Source organism: Plodia interpunctella, chromosome 29 (assembly GCF_027563975.2).
Source record: "Plodia interpunctella isolate USDA-ARS_2022_Savannah chromosome 29, ilPloInte3.2, whole genome shotgun sequence".
In the NCBI taxonomy this organism is placed as follows: Eukaryota; Metazoa; Arthropoda; class Insecta; order Lepidoptera; family Pyralidae; genus Plodia; species Plodia interpunctella.
The window spans coordinates 1,779,163-1,803,327 of record NC_071322.1 but is presented as its reverse complement, the minus strand read 5'-3'; the positions used below and the strand labels follow the sequence as shown (position 1 = coordinate 1,803,327).

The 24,165-nt window shown below is 36.6% G+C and overlaps 1 protein-coding gene across 17 annotated transcripts in view; it reads right to left on the bottom strand.

Annotated features, from left to right (window-relative positions):
- Positions 1-24,165, bottom strand: part of LOC128682010 (segmentation protein cap'n'collar-like) — a 111,218-nt gene that overhangs the window by 79,851 nt on the left and 7,202 nt on the right. For 11 of the 17 annotated variants that reach the window (XM_053766440.1, XM_053766451.2, XM_053766449.2 and 8 more), the window contains exons 2-3: positions 9,809-11,231; positions 819-893 (exon numbers count right to left, since the gene is read on the bottom strand). In XM_053766440.1, the coding sequence (XP_053622415.1) occupies positions 819-893; positions 9,809-10,927 (1,194 nt within the window). In that variant the 5' untranslated portion in view covers positions 10,928-11,231. The other 6 variants (XM_053766452.1, XM_053766450.1, XM_053766436.2 and 3 more) reach the window with 5 other exon arrangements.

Here is a 24,165-nt window from a genome sequence, read left to right as displayed (position 1 = left end):
CTTTGAAAAATCCTTTCTTAGTGCACCCCTAGACCACATAAGGGACCTACGTGCTAAATTTTAAGTTTTTAGACCCAGTGGTTTGGGCTGTGCTTTGATGTCAGTTAGTCATTCAGTGTCTTCTTTTATATATATTAGATGTTACCCGGGGAATCGCTCCCGTGGGAATTTTGAGATAAAATATCTAGCCTATAGCAATCTTGGATAATGTACCTTTCTAATGGTGAAAGATTTTTTTTTATCGGTTGGGTAGCTTCGGAGATTACCCGCCTCAAACATATAAACTCACAAACGCTTACCTCTTTATAATAATAGTATAGAATCCATACTATAAATAGATTAAATAATATTTACCAAAGCTACAAAGTACTAGCATTTCGGAACGACCACTGCTGAGAAAAAATGCCGAAAGAAACTCATTCAGTGTTGGTCCCTATCATGCCAGAAGGGCTTACCATTTTTTAAATATAAATTTATATATAACTAGCGGCCCATCCCGGCTTCGCTCGGGTAAAAACCCAATAAATTATACACCTAAAACTTTCTCAGGAATCACTCTATCTATTGTTGAAAACCGCATGAAAATTCGTACAGTAGTTTTTGAGTTTCGCGCGAACAAACAGACAGACACACGCGGCAAAAGACTTTGTATAATATGTAAGGATTTTTTCTCAGTAATATAACAATGTAATTACACAATAAAGTACATGGTCAAAAGGTATACTGATTAATCAGTTAGTAATCAGTTTATATTATTTGACTTAGTGTGCAATAAGGGAGCGAAGTAGCGGGCTTCAGCTATAGTAGAATTAACTCACCAAATGCATAGGGTCCTCGAGGGAGAACCCCATATCGACATCCTGCTTCCACAGCACCTCGATCAGGTCCATGTCCTATGAACAAACAGACAAACACATCAATTTATCGGTAATATTATCATATCATGAAGTCTTAGTACACGCCAATACATCTGTTTACCATTTTTCTTTCGCGATTCACAATCGCTAAAGAGTGCGCCGAGATACACTCGAATACAAATTCAAAATTTGTTATTGGAATCGAATTAATTATCGAATGCCATACGTTGATATGAAATTGTTCGTTGAATAAAACATCTTATCGATAAGCACATAAAGTAGATTGTTGTTTAACTGTGCTTTAAGTTTTATTATGATATAATATACGTGATGCCAGCTCCACACTGCGTCGAAGTTTGCCAAAGTTGCCTGATTCAGTGTACATTGCTAGTTTTTCATTACAGTAAATAAAAGCTCTCATACAAATTACGCAGTGTTCACGCATTCGAATGCCACCGACGCCGACGAACTGTTTGGCGATAGGATAGTGTGGAGATGGCATTAACCTCGTAGCGCCATCTATCTCCAATACAACAGCAACAATACAAACTCAAGTTCGTGATGTAAAGTTTCACCATACATTTCATAGATGGCGTTTGGTGTGTGCTGTTTTGTTTTAACTGCACTACTCGACAAAAGATGGCGCTACTAATATTTTCATCACTTCATTTTATTATGCCAGCTCTCGATCTGTGTGGCACTAACACCAAACTCTGACACAATTTAACTCCGCTACTCGACAAAAGATGGCGCTACTAATATTTTCAGCGCTTAATTTTATTATGCCAGCTCTCGATCTGTGTGCCACTATCACCGAACTCTGACACATGCACGCGAATGTGTAAACATTGCGTAGTTAATAATAGTGCATTGAAAAACCAACAATGTATACCGAATCCGCCAAAAACAAAAGAAGACGCAATTACATATTATTACACAATATTTCGTAAGAAGGGTAAGTGTCTATGTCGCTAATAATCATGAAGATTTGTGGAACGTACAGTCAATAGCACATCAACCTACTCAAATACATTGCAAATTGGCCGCTATTACAAAGATTCATACAGGGTAGCTTGATGTGTAGAAGCAAGAAACTATACAATACATAATTACCTTACTTAATTACCTAACACAAAATAAATTATTTGTTAATTTAGTTAAAAATATTATGAAAAATTATCTGTAGCTAATAGTAATAGTGCTTCAGAAGCCACGTAAAGTAGTTAGTTCCGGCTGTGGCTGCAATAAGCAATGGGCCCGCGTGGTGGGTCATGACTCAAACTCCTTATCCATCCGTAAGGAAGGCCAGTGCCCCAGCAGTGGGGACATTAAAATGGCTGATTATGATTGATTGATTTGATTTTTAAAAAATCAATACCAGCGCGGGAGCAAAATTATGACTTCGACCATCGAATGACAGTGACTTAATCGAGATAACATTCGAAACTGATTCATACGCGCACGATACACAATTTGTATACTTATATACACAAGATCAAACTAAACTAGCACATTATCTATACTTCCACATTATCCATATATCCATACTAATATTTATAAAGAGAAAATTGTAGGTATTTTTGTTTGTAATGTATAAACTCAAAAACTACTGATGGTTGATTTTGATGAAATTTATCACAGAGATTGCCGAAACCTTCAGGAGTGACATAGGCAACTTTTTGTTATAGTTTTACCCGTGTGAAGCCGGGGCGAACCGCTAGTATATATATTTATAAAGAGAAAAGAACTGTATTTTTGTTTGAAATATATGTGTTACAACAACAAATGTTTCTCATATATTTTCATGTAAGTTAATTGTGTTTCACATCGATATATATATATATTATAATCAGCACTCGGATCACAATCATAACCTGTTTTGATATACCTTTTGACTATGTACATTATGTACTTTTATATATTATTAGAAAGAAAAAAAAAACATTGTAAGAAACAATAATGGTAAGCCGATCTGGCATGATAGGGACCAACACTGTTCAAATGAGTTTCTTTCGGCATTTCTTCTCAGCAGTGGTCGATCCGAAATGCCAGTAGTTTGTAGCTTGTGAGAAATAACTATAAATATAAAGATTGACGAGAAAAAGTGCATGTGAAGGTCTAATTTCTGAATAAATGATTTGAATTTGAAATTAACAAATTTTCTAACTACTCAACCTATTTTGATAAAATTTAGCACAGAGACAGACGAAACCTTTAGGACACAGGCAACTTTTTTTATTATGGTTTATTATGATGGTGTGGTATTAAGAAGTCATCACCATAAACACAATCATTATGGTAACACAGTTTTTTTCGCTAATTATATCTATCGTGACGTTAGAGTGTCTTTTCATTTAGAATGGAGCGTTTGGACGATTCTAAAACGTGTGATTTTAAGTTTTTAACCAGCAATGCCGAATCGAAGGCGACCTGACTGGTCCGCGATAGTGTGAAGCCGGCATTAGATTAATTAATACATTATTTATTTAAATAAAATTCCCAGCGGATACCTAGAGCGAGTCTAGTTCAGAAAAACAAAATAATACATTAGGTTTTTTTTTTATAAACACCACAATATAGGGTAAATATTTATTGCTGCACTTGAAAATAAGGTCAGGTGCGGTCGAAATGTTTCAAGGTTGAGTCGGTGTGTGGGAGACGAGACGGCAACGAACGATCTATACGAAAAATCTATAGACGTCAGCGTCTTTGAAAGAAATATATGTATATCTCTTTAATGGTGATTTTGGCTGAAATCTGAAAGCCTACCACGAAACATACAAACGTGCTGTCTCTTTCTCCCATATCGTGTACGTGACGTGCGAATTGTTTGTTTCATGATAGTCCCCCCTGCACCTCTATACAATTTTCTCCATACAATGTCTTTACTGGGCAAGTAAATTTGAATTTAGAACGGGTTTAAAGATGGCCATTTATGGTGTTCTATTTTTAAATTATTGTCAACGCGTACACTTTCGTTTTCAGGTGCACGCGGTGAGAATGGTGGCACAATGCCACGTGCCAGTCGCACGTGTTATTTACTTTTCTCAACCCCCCCCCCTCTGCAAGAAGAGGGGGTGTTTCAATACTGTTCTTCTGTTTAAACTTTTTCTTTTAAAATTAATTCTCACTTTTTAACCTGTGTTAAAAAGTAAAGTCATTAGATCACAAATTCTTGATATCGCTTCAAATTCAAATCATTTCTTCAGAAATTTAACCTTCACAGGCAGTTTTTCACGATAATTTTTATATGAAATAGTAATTTCTCACAAACTACTGGCATTTCGGAACGACCATTGCCGAGAAGAAATGCCGAAAGAAACTCATTTGAACAGTGTTGGTTGGTTCTGAACTAGTAAGTAACTAGTTCTCACACTCTCACAGTCAACAGCACCTCAAGCTACCCAAATTCAACGCGAATACGCTGTTATTACTAGTAACTAGGTTACTTGTCAAGTTGACTGTACAAGAGCGATAATTTTTTCCAAAAGTTTCGAACCCCAAGGGTGAATGGCTCAGCATCAGACGATTAGGGCATCGACCTAGTGGAGTCTAGACTCTGTAAGGGTCTCCGGACCTTTTGTCCGGCTACCAGGTACAGTCAACAGTACATCAAGTTATCCTGCATGAACCTCAATGGCGCGGTAATAACCAGGGACCGGACCGCTATCCCTTTCACGGGTTTTGAAGGGGTTTTTGGAATGGGTTTGCTTTCGAAAGCCGTTCGGTGCTGTAACCCGTTCAATTTGCTTTGGTAAGCGCTATATCAACGACTACAAAACCCTTTCTTTTGAGGTAAGTCATACGAAGGGGTTACCCGTTCAGATAGCAGGCTAATTTATGCTTTAAGCTCAGGCCATACGGTCTTAATTTGAATATATTGGAATGCACAATAAATACCTACAAAGAGCGTGAGGTAAAGCGGTGCGTTATTATTTACACGATTCAATGTGTCGTTTCGTGTCTTTTAGACTCTTCACACACGGAGCTACGCAAATTTGCACAGGAGCGGGGTGTGATGAAAACTACACCCCTCTCCCCCCGCAGGCATTTAAGGGGTAAGCCAAACAGGGTAAGCGCTACGAACGGGTTACCACTTCGAAAGAGTTAGCCATATCATATGGGAAATCCTTTGAAAGGGTTAACCTCACCATATGGGATAGTCATTGGATTGAGTTAGCCATTGAACAGGTTACACAAGAATATGGAAAAGCTTTTCAAAGGATTAAGCAAACGAACGGCTTGTCCGGTCCCTGGTAATAAAAGCGTGTTTGCGTTGAATTTGGGTAGGTTGATGTGCTGTGGAATGTACTTGCTAGGTTTCCACGAGCTTTTATTTAGGTTTCACCTGTCCCTATGTTTGTTTGTCTGTTAACAAATCTTGCAAGTTTTCAATAGGTCCTACAATGTTGAAATTTTCGAAGTAATTTCAGTTTTCATGATAATGTATTAATTGACCGAGCGAGCGAAACAAGCGAAATCTACATTTGGGGCAAAAACCACATTTTTTGTATGTATGTTTGTACGCGTACTTTTGAACCGTTGTTGGTCCGATTCTGATGAAATTTAAAAGGTATGTAGGATCTGCCAATAGAATTTTTAAGTTCGTGGGGTTCAAGAAAATCGGTTAAGCCGTTTTTGAAATATTCACAATTTTGTAAAAATGCACTTGATGGTGCACCCAGGATCGGCTCCCTACGAGGGAACTCCTCAACGGTTTACTGTACAGTTCCTTGGCTATGTTATTATTGTCTATCACCTAGACAAGTCCTTTAGTCGCCTCCTACGACACCCGCGCAAGGATAACTGGTCGTATTGTAATGCGGAATCACACTCCACACGAACTCTAGACCTATTTAGTCAAATACTTATTATTATTTATACAAAAACACTCAATTCCTATGCAAATATTTTGTATTGAATCACGAGGTTAGTTTTGAGAGTTCAACGACCCCGCGGTCAAGAACCCCGCAACGAGACGTATTAACCAAACAGCGAAAAATAATCAAAAACACGAATCGACCGTTTTTAATTTTAATAAATTAGTAATATATTTTTTTTAAATGTTAATTCTGTAATTACTTTGTTGCTTCGCGTAACTGTTGATTCAATGGTGAAGAAGTCCTGTTATCGAAAGGTCCCAGGTTCGAATTCTACTCGTGCCACATGAGTTTGTATATCTGACAAGTTAATGGGTATTTTCATTTTATTCCGGTGACGAAAAACATTGCGAGGAACCTAATATTGTTTTATTCTAAACTAGCCGTTGCCCGCGGCTCCGTTCGCGGCGAAAAAAAAACCAAGGTCTCTCTCCACCTTTCCTCACAATCACGTTAAGTAATTCATCACTCCGTTTGGACGTGATAGAAGAAGAAACAAACAGACATTAATCATATTATTATAGACATTAGCATAAAAAGGAGTGTGGTCCCGCCCTAGAATAGGACCACTCCATATCCTCCCGTGGATATCGTACGAGGCGAATAAAGAATACATACATATCATTAGCAAACTCCCAAAGAGAGTTGACGTTAAGCGGGCGATATAAAAATCATAGCCAAATTTTCAAAATTACATAATTAATTTGTTCGAAACGTGCGCAAAGACGAGGAAGAAAAGAGAGAAGTATCCACAGCTTATCTATAACGTTAACTATCGATAAGAATCGATAAGTCGACTAGCAGTCGATTGGCAATACTGCTATACGAATACAACAAATCCACGATGCATACTGCGTGACCTACATTGCACTATCATGACCCACTAAGTGAATCCATGCACTCGCCGACCTTGTTTGTTGCACCTAGAATAAGACAATGTTGCCACCTTTAAAATATAAAGCGTGTTACTAAATATTTATCGCTATCATCACTACGTAGCACAGTGTATTTTTAACCCCCCGACGCAAAAAGACGGGTGTTATAAGTTTGACCGCTAAGTGAGCCGCTGTCTGTGTACGTTCAAATTCGTATTTTTTGTCATCATTAATTCCATTCCCCGTTTCCCGCTACGATTTCCGCTACGTCCATCGTTTTAAAACCTGTCGTGTCTTGTTTCCCGCAAATTGTCCCATGTCGTATCCCGCAAAGTGCCCCATTCCATTGCCCGCTACGTGTTCCACTCCCGCTTCCCGTAACGCGTGCATTTCATGGACCGCTCTTCAAAAATAATAAGGTTTTGCATAAATTTACACCCCTACATCATTGCAAATTTAAATTAAAAATGTCATGTGTCTCACTTCAAAAATGACGAACTTTCATACAAACTGGCAACCCTTTTTTCATCCCCTTGGGAATGGAATTTCGCAATATCCTTTCTTAGCGGACGTGTCCTAGTCACAATGTACCTTCTTTCCAAATTTCATCTTCATGGGCCCATAAGTTATCGAGATTTATTTTTAATCCCTGGTAGGTAACTGAAAGTAAGTGCACAATATGACCTTGGTGCGATGCCAAGCAGTGTTGCCGCGAATGCAAGTCCTCATTTCCGAATCGGGTCAAGGATTTGGAGAGATTAATTAAATCTCACATCTCTGTTATTAAGAGCGGCTTTGCTCTGATAAAAACATATCAAATAACACATAAACCTTCCTCTTGAATCACTCTATAAATATATACATAATAAATAAATATATTCACACACAACGGACAAATCACACAGATTGAGCTAGCCCCAAAGTAAGTTCGAGACTTGTGTTATGGGATACTAACTCAACGATACTATATTTTATAACAAATACATATATAGATAAACATCCAAGACCCGGGCCAATCAGAAAAAGATCATTTTCCATCATGACCCGACCGGGGATCGAACCTGGGATCTGTTGGTTCAGAGGCGCCACCGAGGTCGTCAAAAATCTATTAAAAATCCTGTATCAAAATCCGTTGCGTAGTTTTAAAGATCTAAGCATACATAGGGACAGACAGCGGGAAGCTTTGTATTTAACCCCGACGGAAAAAGAATGGTGTTATAAGTGTCTGTCTGTCTGTGTACGTGGCACCGTATCTCATCAACGGGTGATCCTATTTGATAGCTAATTTTTATGCGGTGGTTTTTAGATATGTTTGATCAAAATCGATTCAGCCGTTCAAAAGTTGCAGCGAAATGAATATTGAAAGTCGGGGGTTTTTAATTTGCCTAACAAATAACTACCTACCGGTTTTGATTTCTTAAACGGGATTTTTATGAAAACGCGCCTCACGTGTCACTTCGCCGCTCGGACACACCAGGCGTGTTTTATAAGATTAACTGCGCCAAGTATATGAGCAATCGACGTGTGTATTCACGCTTTTTAGTTATTATTATTACATTGCATTGACATTCATGCGATACCGTGATATGCGATTCACGCTTGCGGCTTTCACAGTAATTTGTTTTTAATTTGTTTTCATTTTTTTTTACTGTCTTTATGCTGGCACGGGAGACACATAAAGTTGGTGAAAATCACGTTTATAGTGCATCTGGTATAAGTCATTATAATTCACAGATTGGTCCATAAAATATGAAATGTTAGCAACATTAAAAAGGACGAATCCGTGAATTATAATGACTTATACTAGATGCGCTATAATCTGAGTCGGTAAGAAATCACTCAGTCGCGTCTATTATGTTAGATTCTATATAATAATATTAGCGTACTTGTTATAGTACAAATGTGCAAATGTTCATAATGAATCACGTCTTTACACTGGGTAAGATTTTATGGTGTGGCACTAGCGGCCCGTCCCGGTTTTGCTCGGGTAAAACCATAATAAATTATACATATAAACCTTTCCCAGGTACCAAACTATCTATTAAAATGTCCCGCATCAAAACTCGTTGGATTGTTATAAAAATATAACCGTACAGACAGCGAGAAGCGACTTTTTTCATACTGTGTAGTGAATAATGATGATACACAGATGAAATTACTGACACAAGAACGAAATTTTATATTTTAAAACATATTTTGGTGACTTGATGCCCAAGTTATTGAAGAATAATTAAAATGTTGGTATTGTTTTTTGTATCAAAAACTAACTAACATTTTAGAATCTGTTCGATAAATTTGTAATAGTAATTAGTGAAAACTAGAATGGTTTTTGTGATAGTTAAGTTACTTTTTATGATTTTTCTATATAACGTCGTTTCCCAAATAAATAAAAAAACCTAGTGTTTCTTTATAACGTTTTACATCACACCTGTCTGTTTCAAGTGTGTTGATAATTATTGGACATGTTTTAGCACTTGTCTTGCCTCATATTTCATGGACATAATTTTAGTTAAATTAAAAGGTTTATTATCGGGAATTCTTGGTGGAAATTCTCCTGCTGCTCTATAGATCTGAATGAAGCCAATGGCATGGCAATTAATGAATGCTGGTCTGAATTAATATAATTTGTCTGCTATTTCGGCTCGAAAAATAAAAATCGCCTCTATATATTAGACGCTACCTTATGCAAGGGATTCATTATAGTTTCCATTATCATAGCTGCAAAGTTCAAGATGAAACGACAAAAGAACACAATGGAAGTGTCGTCATTTAATTTTTACGTCTTTCTTACGTTTTATCGGTACGATAACGATAAATAATCAATCTATAACTCAGGAATTTCTTGCAAATACACTAGATTTAAACTAAAATTACAACTTTTATAGGTGTAAAATTACAACTTTTACATGTCGTTGTATTAATATACAAAAAACATCGATCACAATCATAGCATGTTTTTATAAAGTTTTTGATCATGTAGATAGCATGTATGTGGTATTAGAAAAAAAAATCTAACGTAAGCCCTTTAGGCACACTGTTTGTAGCTTTTTAGAAAAAGAATATCATTTAAAATTTTACGTGAAAAAGTGCCAGTGAAGGGCTACTATAATATGGATAAAGAATAAATGCTTTGACTGTACCCTTTTCAAGATTAAGAAATTTAGAAGATTTTGTAAAAAAAACATGCAAAACTTACCTCTTGCGTAAGCTCGTCGCCACTGTGATGCCCCTCGTCAGATTCGGACTTCACATCCTGCAGCTCAGACCGCGACAAATCCATATCACTCACTCCACTTGAACTAGCTGATGTGAAACTTGTGCTCGCCCTCTCTCTCTTCTTAATATCCAACACCAATTCATCTTCAAACATTGGCGCCAAATTAAATATTTCCGAATCCAATGGCTGATTTTCCAACAGAAACTGCTCTAAATCTTGCTTTTTAGTATTAATATCTATTTCTGTTTTAAAATCTTTCATGTCTTCGAATAATTCCCCGTAATCTTGCAAATCGGCCATGTTTTGATGGTATATAGATTCAGGATCATCCAGTTCGAATTTTTCAGCTTTTGCCATGAAGTATGGTACGAAATCGTCGATGGCATTATCACTGTATAGATCTTCATTTTCTTTCTTCACTTTGACCTCAATCAGGTCGGAATTGGCTTCCTCCGGTTCCTTTTTGATCTGCATTTCACTGGGTTGCACTAAAAACTCGTTAACATCAAATGACCTCGTAGCTATTTCAGCAAAAATGTCAGATTCTGTGTGGTTGTTCAAGAAATCAGCTGAGAAGGTGACCACTGCGTCCGGCTGAGGCTCCGGTTGAATATCTGAGTCTGCATTTTCATTGCTAACTTCCTCTGAGACTTTTATTTCTTGAGCTACGTTATCATCAGCGGAGACTCCATCATTGTCGGGACTCTCGTCCGGGACCGACGCATTCGCAAGCACAGGGGCGACTGTATCGGTGGCTACGTTATTCACTAAATATGTATGAATCGCCCGATTATATATCCGGTCATTGTTTTCACTGTACGAGTTGGCGTAGCGACCCAGGGAATTGAGTTCTTCAAAGAGCTGTCTTTCATAATTTATCAGAATATTGTCCAAGGATTTAGGATGGATGAAGCGCGGTCGGATCAGTGTCCGCGCTTCTTGCTCCAAAGACCAGTCCGAGCCATTGGATATATGTAATCCTGCCTCAATCAACTGGGTCTCTCTCTCCAAGTAGTCGTTTGGGTTGGCTTTGAGCAAGCTCAAGACCAAAGCTAGTCTCAATAGCTCATCCCCGTACAGTTTCTTCAAAGCGATCATTTTGCTAATCAGTCTTTACTATTGAGCACTGTGAGATCAAAACACACCTTCAAAAAGGCTTTTTAGATTTAAAAATTAAACTTTAACTATGGTACGCAAGTCCTTCTCTGATTTGTTAACGTTATCCGCTTTTTTCGCTTGACAGATGTCATTTTGATGATCTGTCACTTTTACGTGGCTGCCAGTCCGGAAATAACGGAAAACCGTAACGAACACATTGTCATTTAGTCACTTTTACTCACTGAGATGAAAAGTTTCCAAGTTTATGTGGTATCGTGCCAGCGACGTCACTTCATGAAACTGTCTAGGGAAACAAAGGGATTATTATAATACGACCTTCAGTGCGACGACTGTCTGCGAGAAAAACAAGACTGTATTTGATGGTCTGCTTTTGATCAAAACAAAATCTAATCTATTTATATCAACATTACAAATAATTACATACTCATATTAAAAGAAACACATGAGGTTCTAAAATGACTAAAAATGATATGGTCAATTAAATTTCTAGAAAGATATTAGTTTTACTCGATTTTTTTACTTTACACTTTTAAATGTTTGACAGTATAAGTCAGTATAAGAGGTTAACATTTATATGCACCGAACATTTCAACGGTTTTAAAGTTTAAAATAAAATTGCTGGAATTTGTAGGAAAATTTGTGGATAATCAATTCAAAATGATTTATATTCAAATAAGTCTATTGTGTAGAAACGGAAAGCCTAATTACGTCAAAGTGAATTTGCTTAACCTATGACAGTAAATAACAAGTACAATATTGAAGTGACGATATAACATAATACTTGCATATATGAAAATAATAAGACACTATATACCTAATATGAATTTGTAATACGACATCAGAAAAACTTCGATGAAAACAAGCTGATAAATAGCAATGTTTATGATAAACTAACGACAATGACGCTACAGAACGATTTCTTATTTCACTGCAAATAATCTTAGAAAAAAAAAGAAAGTAAAAAAATAAGAGCGAATACCGCGCGATTTGAATTCAAAATTCGAACTTTCGAACACAATGCCTTTTGTTTACGTTTTCGCGCGCTGCGCGTCTACCCGGCTCAGTTCTCGCGACGAACTGGCAACTGCGGAGTTTTCATACACGAGTCTCCTGCAATAGGGTTGCGTATTTAAAAATAACTCATTTCCCACACACAAACATATTTTATGATGTCGATTCACACTGAAGCCAGCATCGAAGCTGTATGAAACGACCGTTTTCGCGACCTTGAACTTCTACGATAGGTTATTGACACAGCGATAAAACAAAAGATTATGCGTTATAAATACGTTAGCTCTTGTTTATAGTTATAGAGTTGATATTTTAAAGGTCATTTATTTTACTAATGAAATCTGAAAGTTCTGAACAAATATAGTTTGCAAATAGTATAAAAATCCGCACACTCATATTTGAACTTGACCATTGTAAACTACATGTTTACCTGCTAACTATAAACAGTGGAATTACCGGTTTCCTTGCTTGCATCGTAACAAACATGTTTTCAGAAAATTATTTTCACCCTTTGACATTGAACTGACAATAAACTCATGAAATATTCCCATCGGATTAATAAAATCTACAAGAAAATATGAACTTTTTTTTAAATTAAAAATATTTGACAACCCTGGGACAATGACCACTCTTCTTCACGTGACATCCTAACCCGACGTGCAGCAGACTCAACGAATTTCAATCAATAAATAATATTAATAACATTACCTACAAAATAGATACAAAACTTCACAAATACTATACCACTTTGTGGACATAATGGACCAAAAGCATCGATGGACCAAAGCAGTGAAACAGTGGTGGCCGAGACAGGGTCGGAGGCCGGTCGGTAAACCACCAGCTGCTGGTCAGATATCTTTTGGGTTACGGGAAAGTGATGGATGAGACTGGCACAGGACCGTAGGAAGAAAAAAGAACGCGCGAAAAAATTGAAGCCTAAACTGAAAATTATGCTGTGTAATATACATTGTAATAGTGGCAAAATGATTTATGTGAAAATGCTTGTTCCTGGACTTTTGTTCAGACCCTGAAGACACCATATTGACCAATCGAATAAATTAATTGTCCTCCATTACGCGCACACTAGACCATGTACAGAGAAACCTAGGAATCAAAAACATCAGCATTTAGGCTACGACTAAATTTATATCGATCGAAGTTACTCATGCGATAACTTCTACTATGGTTCAATGTCATTTATGAACCATATACATTATTGATATAAGGTTCAAATGTAGCTTGATTGTATAAGTCCGACTGTACATATGATATCTTATCAACACGTGGGTGGATTATTAAACTAGATAGTGCGCAATAACTACTGCAGACAAAGGTAGTCTTAGAAATAGGATAGTATATTTTAAGTTTAAAAAGGATAAAATATATCTAAAATATACATGGTTCAAAAGCGTCAATTTAAGGCCACGTAAAAACAGAATAAATATACAATATATAAAGCTATAGTTGAGCACTGAAATAGTTATATATTATAAATATTTTCGAGATAATTTGTTTATGTATTTGACTAATATTTTCATCAAAAATGGCTTTGCAGCTTATTATGGTGTTGTCGTCTTGTCATGTCACATTCGCTTTGTGTAATGATTTAATATGTAATTTATTATTACAAGAGGAAAGCTAAGAAAGTCTTAGGACAAGAGGTCAAAAAGATGACTGTTGATAAATAGACATGGAATTTTTATAATCGTAGCCTTCTTGCAGTTTGTCACTACGCCGACCGCCGTTCGATAAATATACTATTTGATTTGATTTTAAAATGAAAAAGTTTTTAAACGTCTAATGGTGGCAGTTTAGTGGAATATCAAGTGGAATCTTGGTAATGATACATTACCAACATCGAAGGGCACGGACCTAATAATTGGAAATCGATACGTTAATTTCGATAAGTTTATCGGAACACCTTCAGCGATGACTCAGGTACACGATCTTACTAAAGTTGGGGAGTTCTGTGGCGTATGACCTCAATGTTACTGATTTCACCAATTGTTTAAGATCTTTTATGCGGAATCTGGTCATTCGTAACATCTCTTGCTCATTATAAATATGCTTAAATTTATACTGTAAACACCGATTTTGTGTGTTAATGTATTTATTTATAGTCAACATTATTAATAAATCTCATATCTATATACAACACGCCAGGCTCATTTTATTGCGTGCCGGATTTAAAAAGACGGGACTGTTAACTAATGAAAATAGAACTTTAGTTTTCAGTACGATTTAAAGTTGTTAACACTTTGCTGGACTGTGTATGAGACACGAAAGATTTATAGCTGATATAGTAGTACATTGTCTAACCAAGTTGTTAAAATATTATATGTCTACGATCTGGGCAAATGACCCGAGTGTCACGGCAATGTCGACTGACACAATGAAAAAAACATTATGTTTATATTGTATGCACTCATAATATTTATTCTTGCACGGATCTTAATGCCACGGAGATACGGGCTAATTTGCAATGAAATTAGATTCAATTTATGTTCTGCTGACTGTACATGCTTGCCCGACATTACGGCTAATTAATTACAATGATTAATAGAGTAGAAAATGTGGACGTTGTGTCCTTTTGGCTGGTAACACTAGATATTTAACAACCAATCAAACTAATCTTGACCATTCAATTTTGTGCGTGTGCTCTGATGGACCATTTACCTGAAGTTCTATGAACGTTAATTGGTAATGCAATGGCAAAAAAATGTAGTTAAAAACGGTTTTCTACTCTTCATAGACACACTTGTACACGTGCAAGCCTATGTACAGTCGTACACATAAAGTTACGCTATATGTAATAGCAACGAATTTCTATACTTTTTCTTACTTTAAACAAATTGCAATAATTTTGGATAGCTTGATATTCTAATGGTTGTACGTCACCAGAGGTACAAAGGTCTATTTCAGCCAAACAGCAGTGCTTGCATTGTCGTTCAGGTTTGAAGGGCGAGAAATGCAGTGTAGATTGTGGGAAAAGATCCTAGGCCTTACACAAAGTAAGCAAAGCGTACACCTGGCGTTGCATGTGACCACTTTCCATCAAGTCTCTTTGCCTGTTTGGTAGGTTAAAAAAAGTTGCACTTATACGTAAATTGGTCGAAAAGTACATTTTTGACAGAACATTTTCATTACGCTCATGCATGTCGACTGCAATCGGCGTTGAAAGAGTAATTATTGTGTGTGGGATGCACTTTTTTCATCTTTCTTTGTTTATACTATAAATTAGTTTTCTCGGAAACTTTCGGTCAGCTACACTTCTACATCCAAACGTATTATGGATGGTTATAGGATAAAAACTATATTCCAGAGAGGTCTGAATTTGTATTCAGTATTATTGTGTAGAATATCCTATTGTATGTATGTAACATATACGTCAGAATTTCTATGAGTCTGTTTCTTATGGCAAATCGATAGACCTAGACCAAATGCTCATCCGCGAATTATATATTTATAGAATCGCACATTTACTGTGTGTTTTTATTTTCTAAACTTATAAAATATGCAAACATAACCACTAAACCCTATTTTACCTAACGTATGCGTAATTAGATAATGCTAAGCAAAAATAATCTTTATTACTAGACAATAAAGAACTTACTGACGAGCGATCTTAACTATAGAAAGCGTATCCACAGAGTTGGATCTTACGTCCAAAATGTGCGTGAAAGTCGAATCAAATGACAGCATATTTTGGCCATGTTCATATACAGCGAAGGATGGCACAGATTTATATAACCGCCGTAGGATTGGACTGTGCCATAAAAATTTTAAATTCTTTATTCAATTTAGAATGACACCTATACATCACTTATTGACGTCAAAAAAATACGCCTATATAGTCTACCGCCGACTTCCAAAGCGCAGGCATCAGACAAACCATACAGATACATATAATAACTCAGCAGCAGCTAACACATTCTATATTTTTCTATCCTAGACCTGACGCATCGTGAATACATTTATTTGGAGTGATTTTATTATTTAAATGAAATTCTATGCTTTGATTTGATAAAATGTAACGGTAAAACTACTGTTTTATGTGAAAGGTTATACAAGAAAACGACAGTTTTTCATCGCTTTACTTATGTTGTAGACTAGCTACGCCCCAGGGCTCCGCTCCTAGGATTTCCAAGATGAAAAGTACCCTGTGTGCTTATTCCAGAATTTCCAGGGTATATCCTACACGTGTACTAAATTTCATCGAAATCCGTCCAGTAGATTGAACGTGATTGTGTAACAAACATCTAAACATCTTCAAGTCTTTATAACCTCTATAGGTACCTCCATAAAAAATATATTACTTTAACTTTTCGCGGTCGTCACACCTAGATTGTTTGTTATCATTTCTTCACACAACCGCGGGGTCGCCATTACTACAGACAGAGACAGCTATAAACCCCATCATATCTTCCATTTCGCTCATACAAGAAAGAGATGTGCGTATTAGAAAAACATAAGAAGAAACGAGACAGAGTGCTGACAACTTTTGTCTCATTTCCCGTGCCCGGACTAATCTGAATCTGCCATTTTGTATGAGATTATCCAGATTGAGCATAGAAGTTGAAAATTCAAAATTCTTTATTGAATTTAGGATAATACATCAAAAATTATTTATACTAAGTCTACCGCCGACTTCCAAAGCACAGGTGAAGATGAAACGGCGCAGTAAACTTCACAGCAGCCTTTTCTCCAAAGACGTTAATTAACAAGTGTAGGTTTTACGTATTCAACATTTTTTAGTTGTATGGAAATCTTCTATCTTTCAATCCGTCACTCGACTCACTCGACACTCTTCCATAGTCTATAGTTTTCTTGTTCTTTGTTACAACGTCACAAGTTTTTCAGAAATTGCCGGAGACGGAGACTGCGAGAGTTCAAGGTTAAATTTTTTAAAGATTCATTCTAAATTTGAATACATACATACGTTTTTTATTCTAATCTTTTCAGCCAGTCTAAAGAAATATGACTTGTACATCTACGACATAGATAAAATTAATTATTTCTTTTATCTATGAAACACGTTATAGACAAAGTTTACCTATCCTAGAACCCAGAATACATACTAGTACATAAGATTCTAATAGTAACTGCCTAATTATATCTTTATCCGTCTTTCACGTCAAAACGTATCATTGTGGTGATTTTTGGTGTGTAGATAGCTGGATAACCAGAGAGTAACATATTTACCGCGATCGAAGCCGTCGTGCAACATCTAGTACAAAATAAATTTATTAGGAATGACAGTTTTATGTACTTATAGATAATGCTGGAAACCCAACTTGGCGTATAACCGAACCTAGCCTTGTAACACAAACAACTAAGGACGATTTTCTTTATGGTAACGTCGCCATCTGTAGGCTCACTGGCCTTAAACCTTTGGAAATAAAGGTTGATTCCTTATTTATCCATCCGTCAAACGATTTTATTTTGTACCGCATTGTTATTGTACAATATATATTTTTTAGCTTTTAAATCTATCGCGATTTGAATACATATCTACAATATTATCGTTGAAACATCGTCCTCAGAATCCGTACAGTCGTTTCTGTGTTTATCGCGAACAGACAGATGCAGGAGAGGACTTTGTTTTATAATATGTAATTTTTATTATAGAAAAATAGAGGCACATTTTGACACGCATATCTTGCAGTTGACTAAAAGAAAATTAACTATTTCAAAGATTTCGGTAGGTAAGTACATTATATTTATGTATAATAGAAATGAGTCACTCCTGAGTGTCGTGGAATCTAGGAAAATGTCGTCATGGACAGCTAAATGTTGGCCTATGCCACACGTTTCCTAGAAAACATTTCCGGTGATGTTTGCGCTAAATTGTTGAATATACAATTGTAATCTGGCTGGCCCGAGAGCACTAAATGCAGCCAATTTTTGAGGGGATATGATTTGTTCCCGTTGTCAAATGCCATCGACATGCAGAGAAGAAGAATATAAAATGCTCCCGTATTACGGCCGTAAGCCATATGCAAGCTGTATAGCTATCCTGCAAATCGAGCTAATAACAGCTGGATCGCAATTGAACTTCGATAGTTCCGCTTGTTTTTGTTACTAGAAACTAGTTCGACAGCGTCGCGTTGTCAAAACAAGTTTTAAAGAAAAAAATTTCACCGCAACGCCTAGGTCTACCACGAAACACGTTAGTGACGTCACGCTGTCTCTTTTTCCCATATCGTGTAAGCATCATGTAAAAAAAGAGAGAACGTGTGGGCGCAATGACGTGTTACGTGTTTCATGTTTCGTGGTAGCCCCATAGGTATTAAATAGACTTAAATACTTTAATCGGACCAATCCGTAACTATCAGGATTGCAACAATATCAAAATGCGAACAGCTTAAATAACAGATAACCGGTCAAGCGCGAGTTGCGACTCTATTGTGTGTAATCAGCTGGACGAGAACGAGGAAGACAAAGTAATATTTTACTCCCAATTTTCCAAGACAAAAGTGCCCTTAACGTGTGTCACTTTTGAGAAGGTTACAACGACACATTTATTCAGTTATGCTCCCAAAAACAATTTAATTTACGTCTTTAGACAGGATCCTTGCATTTCATGTAAATCTTGCAGCTTTCTGAAACGAGCAAGATGTGCCTTTGGTACAAATATAAACGTCCTTATTACTGAAATTCGTGTCATTTAATTTTAGTCATATTCTCTTGTTTTATTAATAAAGTTTGAGGTTTTATGTGTGGAGTAATTCTTTATCATCCAACGATTTCATCCTAGCGTGTTCCCTACACGCTAGGATAGAATTTTATTGATAATTCAAACTAATTTCATTAGGGTGCCTTTCATCCCGGAAATATAAATGTTTCCGTGAAAAATACACGCGGGCAAAATAATAATAAAAAAATATATAAAATAACTTTTTTTTAATTTACTTTTTTTTTTTAAATTACAAAACATAACTTGAAACATTCGACACGGTGGATGAACTTAAATTGCGCACGCATCCGTAGGTGTCAAGTCAACGAACTTAACTAATTTAATATATTTTGAAGCTCTTTGTGATTAACAACGAGATGAAAACCAAAAAGCTTGCTATTTAACTAATAATATTATCTTCCCGTTTGCTTCCTAAGTGTCGTAACCTACATTATCGTCTGCGCTTCGCGCGGTCGACATCCTAGTTGTCAGACCATTGTCACCCATATCATCCTTGACGACAACAAGCCTTGGCAGAAACTCCATGGTCAAAGCATATATAAACTAGCTGCGTCCCGGGGCTTCGCTCCCGTGGGAATTTCGGAATAAAAAGTACCCTATGTGTTAATCCAGGTTATATTCTATCCGTGTACCAAATTTCATAACAATCCGTCCAGTAGATTTTGCGTGAAAGATTAACAAATATACATCGTCACAAACTTTCGCATTTATAATATCAGTAGAATTAGAATAATTAGGATTGAGATAAAGGTCATAAACATATAGTATATAGTAACAAAAGATATGATTCACGCTATCGCTATACGCTAAGAAACGGTCAGTCACCTTTCCAGGTTCTTACGTCATCAAACATTGTTTAAGTTAAGACATACAATAAGATATATTGCCAAAATAAATAGTTATAAAGATTTGAATACTTTATATATATACTTATTGCCGGCTTCACACTATCGTCGAACTCAGATGCCGAAGCGAATGCACGAACATTGCGTTGTTTGTATGAGTGCTTTTGTTTATCGCAATGGTAAACCAACAATGTGTGCTTAATTTGCCAGGTTCGGCGGAATTTGCGATCTAAACTGATCCACATAGCAAATTCGTACCATCGACTTAACTTTTACTATGAAAGCGATTAATGTTAGGTTCCTAATAAGAGTTGATGGTACTGGTGCGCAATAGTGTGCCGGCATAATACGTAAATCCCTACGATTTTTTAAGGAAAACTCTCGTGTTTTTCAAGCGAATATCATTGATCATGAAATAATAATTATTATACCCTATTATATTAACCTTGTACCGTCACGCTCATCGGTAATGTCCAGGCTAATAAAGATTTCCTTATCGTCCGGACAAAGAAAAGTCACAATGACAGATTATTGAATCAAATAACCTTAAACGAGCATCCTAATTTTATCCTAATACTAGTGGCCCGTCCCAGCTCCGCTCGAGTAAAACCATAGTAAATTATAAACATAAACCTTTCCTTTTGAATCACTCTATCTATTAAAAAAACCTGCATCAAAATCCGTTGCGTACTTTTAAATATCTAAGCATACATAGGTACATATGGACAGACAGAGGGAATAAATAAATAAATAAAGCTAGGACAAATCACACAGTTTGAGCTAGCCCCAAAGTAAGTTCTAGACTTGTGTTATGGGATACTGACTCAACGATACTATATTTTATAACATATATAACACATAAACATATAGATAAACATCCAAGACCCGGGCCAATCAGAAAAAGATCATCCATCATGACCCGACCGGGGATCGAACCCGGGACCTCTTGGTTCGGGAAGCGAATTTGTTTTGTACTATGTAGTGATGCGAAAGTATTTTTTTACCTTCATTCACACTTACGTTGGCAGGTACTCCACCAACCTTAGGGAAATATTAGGTAGTACAGAGAAAGAATGTCCCAGAAAACGCAATGCCGGCTCCACACTGTCGTCGAACAGTTCACCAAACTTTGGCAAGCAATACATTGCTGGTTTTTCATTGCGGTAAATAAAAGCATTCGTACTAACTACGCAATGTTCACGCATTCGCATCGGATGTGTCCGAGTTCGGCCACAGTGTGGTGCTGGCATAATGTTCCGAAAGGAAATCGACACAGACGAAGCCGATGATAAAAGATAATTAAAATAACATTATCCTTATGGTAATTAGTTCATTCATTCATATCGAGTGTGTTATTGGTAACACTGGTGTCAGATTTTATTCAAATCGCCTAAAGGCATCTGATATGACTTTTATGGCTACCTACCACCATCTAGCGGCAATTAGTCACATACTTAGTGAATTAAACTGTCCACCAATGTGGTTTCCTCACGATGTTTTCCTTCAACGGAAGCAAGTGGTGGTCTATAAAAACGACTATACATGAGTCAGATTGGTATATATGTATATACAAACTCCAGTGGTACGAGGAGGATTCGAACCTGAGACCTTTCGATCACAGGTCAGTGGCACATGGTCATGTAATGGGTGTCGAGTCGGTTTCCTTCTTGGCCATTTCAATGGAGGCTGCCACAAGGGCTAAACCTGTGGGCTGAGGTTTCTAGCATTATAGACATAAGACTATAGATACTCATACAGACATAGGTAAAGTAACGGGCAATAGGAAGGTCTATCAATTCGAGACTCAGCTCACGAAAGTCTACTGTACGTACTGTAAGTAGATTGTAACCTTGACGAAAAATAATTTAAAAAAAGCAAAACGTCAAAACCGATGCCCGCTTTCTTTTAAAATCCATAGACAAGAGCAATATTTTTAGATGTTACATCAAATCAACATCGTCGAGTCGTTAACCTCACGACCGATCGCCTTGCAAGGACGTTCTATTTTCAAAAAGAGATCTGTTTTGTTTGAACTGTTGGCGCTAATTTACGATTTGGCGTATTTTGGCGGGAGAATGACCTTGAACGAAATGGGTGCAAGGGAAAGAAAGGTCAGCAGAATAAAGTTTAACTATATAGAAGTAGGTATACAAGTACACTGATGAGGAATATAGGCCGATCTACTGCTGCTATCGATAGCGTTTCGATAGACCATCGAAATTATGGCCTTTTTCGATTAAAATTATCTTGTTTACCGTGAAATTCCAGGTCACATTCTACCCGTGTACCAAATTTCATAACAATCTGTCAGTAGATTTTGCGTGAAAGAGAAACAAAGATATATACAACCTCACAAACCTTTATCAAGTAAATTTTAAAAACTCCTTCCTATTCCACGAAGACACATCCTTTGCTAACTTTGCACAAATGCACATTGCACATGCACGTCAAAAATTGCACATGGCCGCTGCAGCGTTACAACATAAGCGTTTATTTTGATGCGTTGCCTTGCGTTAGAAAGTCTAAAAATATAATTGTTTAATCCGATTCAATTAAAGCAAGTCAAATAACGGACTAATTTATTACAATATAGATAAAGAGCAATAAAAAAAAAGAAAGTTTTCGCTTGTTGTTTGTTTGTGCAGTGAGCACATGCTTTTCGTATTACACAGCGTGATTTTCCCACGGGAACAGTTGATTTTCCGGAATGAAAGGTACATAGGGTATGGAAAAGCACATAGGGTGCTTTTCCATACTTCAACTCAAAATACACGTAAGTATATGTAAAATTTCAAGAAGATTGGTTGAGCAGGTAAAGATTGAGTAAAAAGGTAACAAAAAATCTTGCGCATCATTGGTTTGTAACGCTCTAGAATAGGACCATTACACATAGGTACACCCGAGGATGTCGTGAAAGGCGACTAAGGGACACATGGTCTTGCAAGCTGATAGGCAAAAAACAACAGCATTCCCGACGCAAGGCTGGCGGCCGATTGTAAAATTATAGTCAAAATTTAATGGGCTTCGAAACCTGGGCTTTGGGGCGCCACAGCTCCGAATTTACCTGGGAATACGCGAAGACGAGAGAGAGATAGATTGTTTATGAGCATGACTGTGGATCCTATGGGAACATTCAGTAGGCAAAACTATAGGCTAGGACCAGTCCTTAGTAGTGATGCCGTGTGAGGCGAGTAAATTATATTTAGCATTAAAAACGAATCCTAGAGACAGCATTCGCATAGAGGAGCCGAATCTTCGAAGATCGAATTTGACTATCGCAGTCGGGAATGCAACAGTGAACACGTAAGAAAGAGAGAGACATCTTACCCTGTTGCTCATAAAGTTTAAGTCACTTCTGTCAAATATTATAAGGTGTGATAAGGCCCTTATCTTACTTAAAATATGATTTTTCTTTTTTATGAATAACAGGGTAAGCATATTATAAGTCACATAACACAGCAGTTTAAAATCTGCAAAGAAATGTTTTGAAATTCTATTATACAAACAAAAGTGTATAAAAGTTATATTCAACTTGAGTTATACAAAAAGGTATTGTATGTTTTCAATTCTAGAAACCTAACAAACAGAGCATTGTTATAAAAGGCTGTGTGGTGAAGTTTGTTGCGCCTTCTTGTTCTTCAAACGTCATGTGCTTTAGAAATCTTTATTAGAATTTGTTTTAAGTAAATTTTTGACGTCAATAAATAGAAAGTCATGTTAAAGATCATTAGGTATAACAAAAGTTAGAAGAACAAAAACACTTTAAAACTAAACAAGTTTTTGCATTCAGATACTCATTAGCCATTTTTATATGTACAGGAGCAAAAAGACATAAAAATTTTACAATATACTTACAGGATGTCACAAAATACCTACATACATTTACATGATAATATTAACATTTCTAAAGTAGATGTGCCCACTTGTTGTCTTTCGTGTCGTTGCACCAACTTCACCCTGGGTTCTGGCAGAATCATCAGCGTCACAGAACGACCAGAGCTGTCTGTGATTTATTGCTGAGTCTGGACATTTTTTCCATATTTTGTATTTGTACTTTTATTGTTGTTAAGTAATTTACAATATCACTACAGCGTGTTGTCTTGCACTTTTTTTTTGTCAACCATATAATGTATTGTGTTTAGTTACATGTGCAAAATAGTGGTGAATAAAGTTTGTTACCTATCTATCTATCACTATAATGAATACTGATATCTCTGTACAAGAACCCATTTTAGATTTGTTAATTAACATACAACTTTGTACGCAGATATACTATAACACCGTCTGATGACCTCGGTGGCACAGTGGTAAGGAGCTTGCCTCTGAACCGAGAGGACCACCCGGGTTCGATCCCCGCTTGGGTCATGACAGAAAATGATCTTTTTCTAATTGGCTTGGATCTTGGATGTTTATTTATATGTATTTGTTATAAAATATAGTAGCGTTGAGCTAGTATCCCATAACACAAGTCTCGAACTTACTTTGGGCTAGCTCAATCTGTGTGATTTGTCCGTATATATTTATTTATTTACCATGGATACACAACAATTATTAATTGGTCTAGTATTTTAAAATAAGTATGCCAAAGACTATGCCAAGTGGAGAAAAAAAGTAGGAAATCGGACCCTAGGTTCCAATGCTTAGCAGCCGTGGAAGGAACTGAC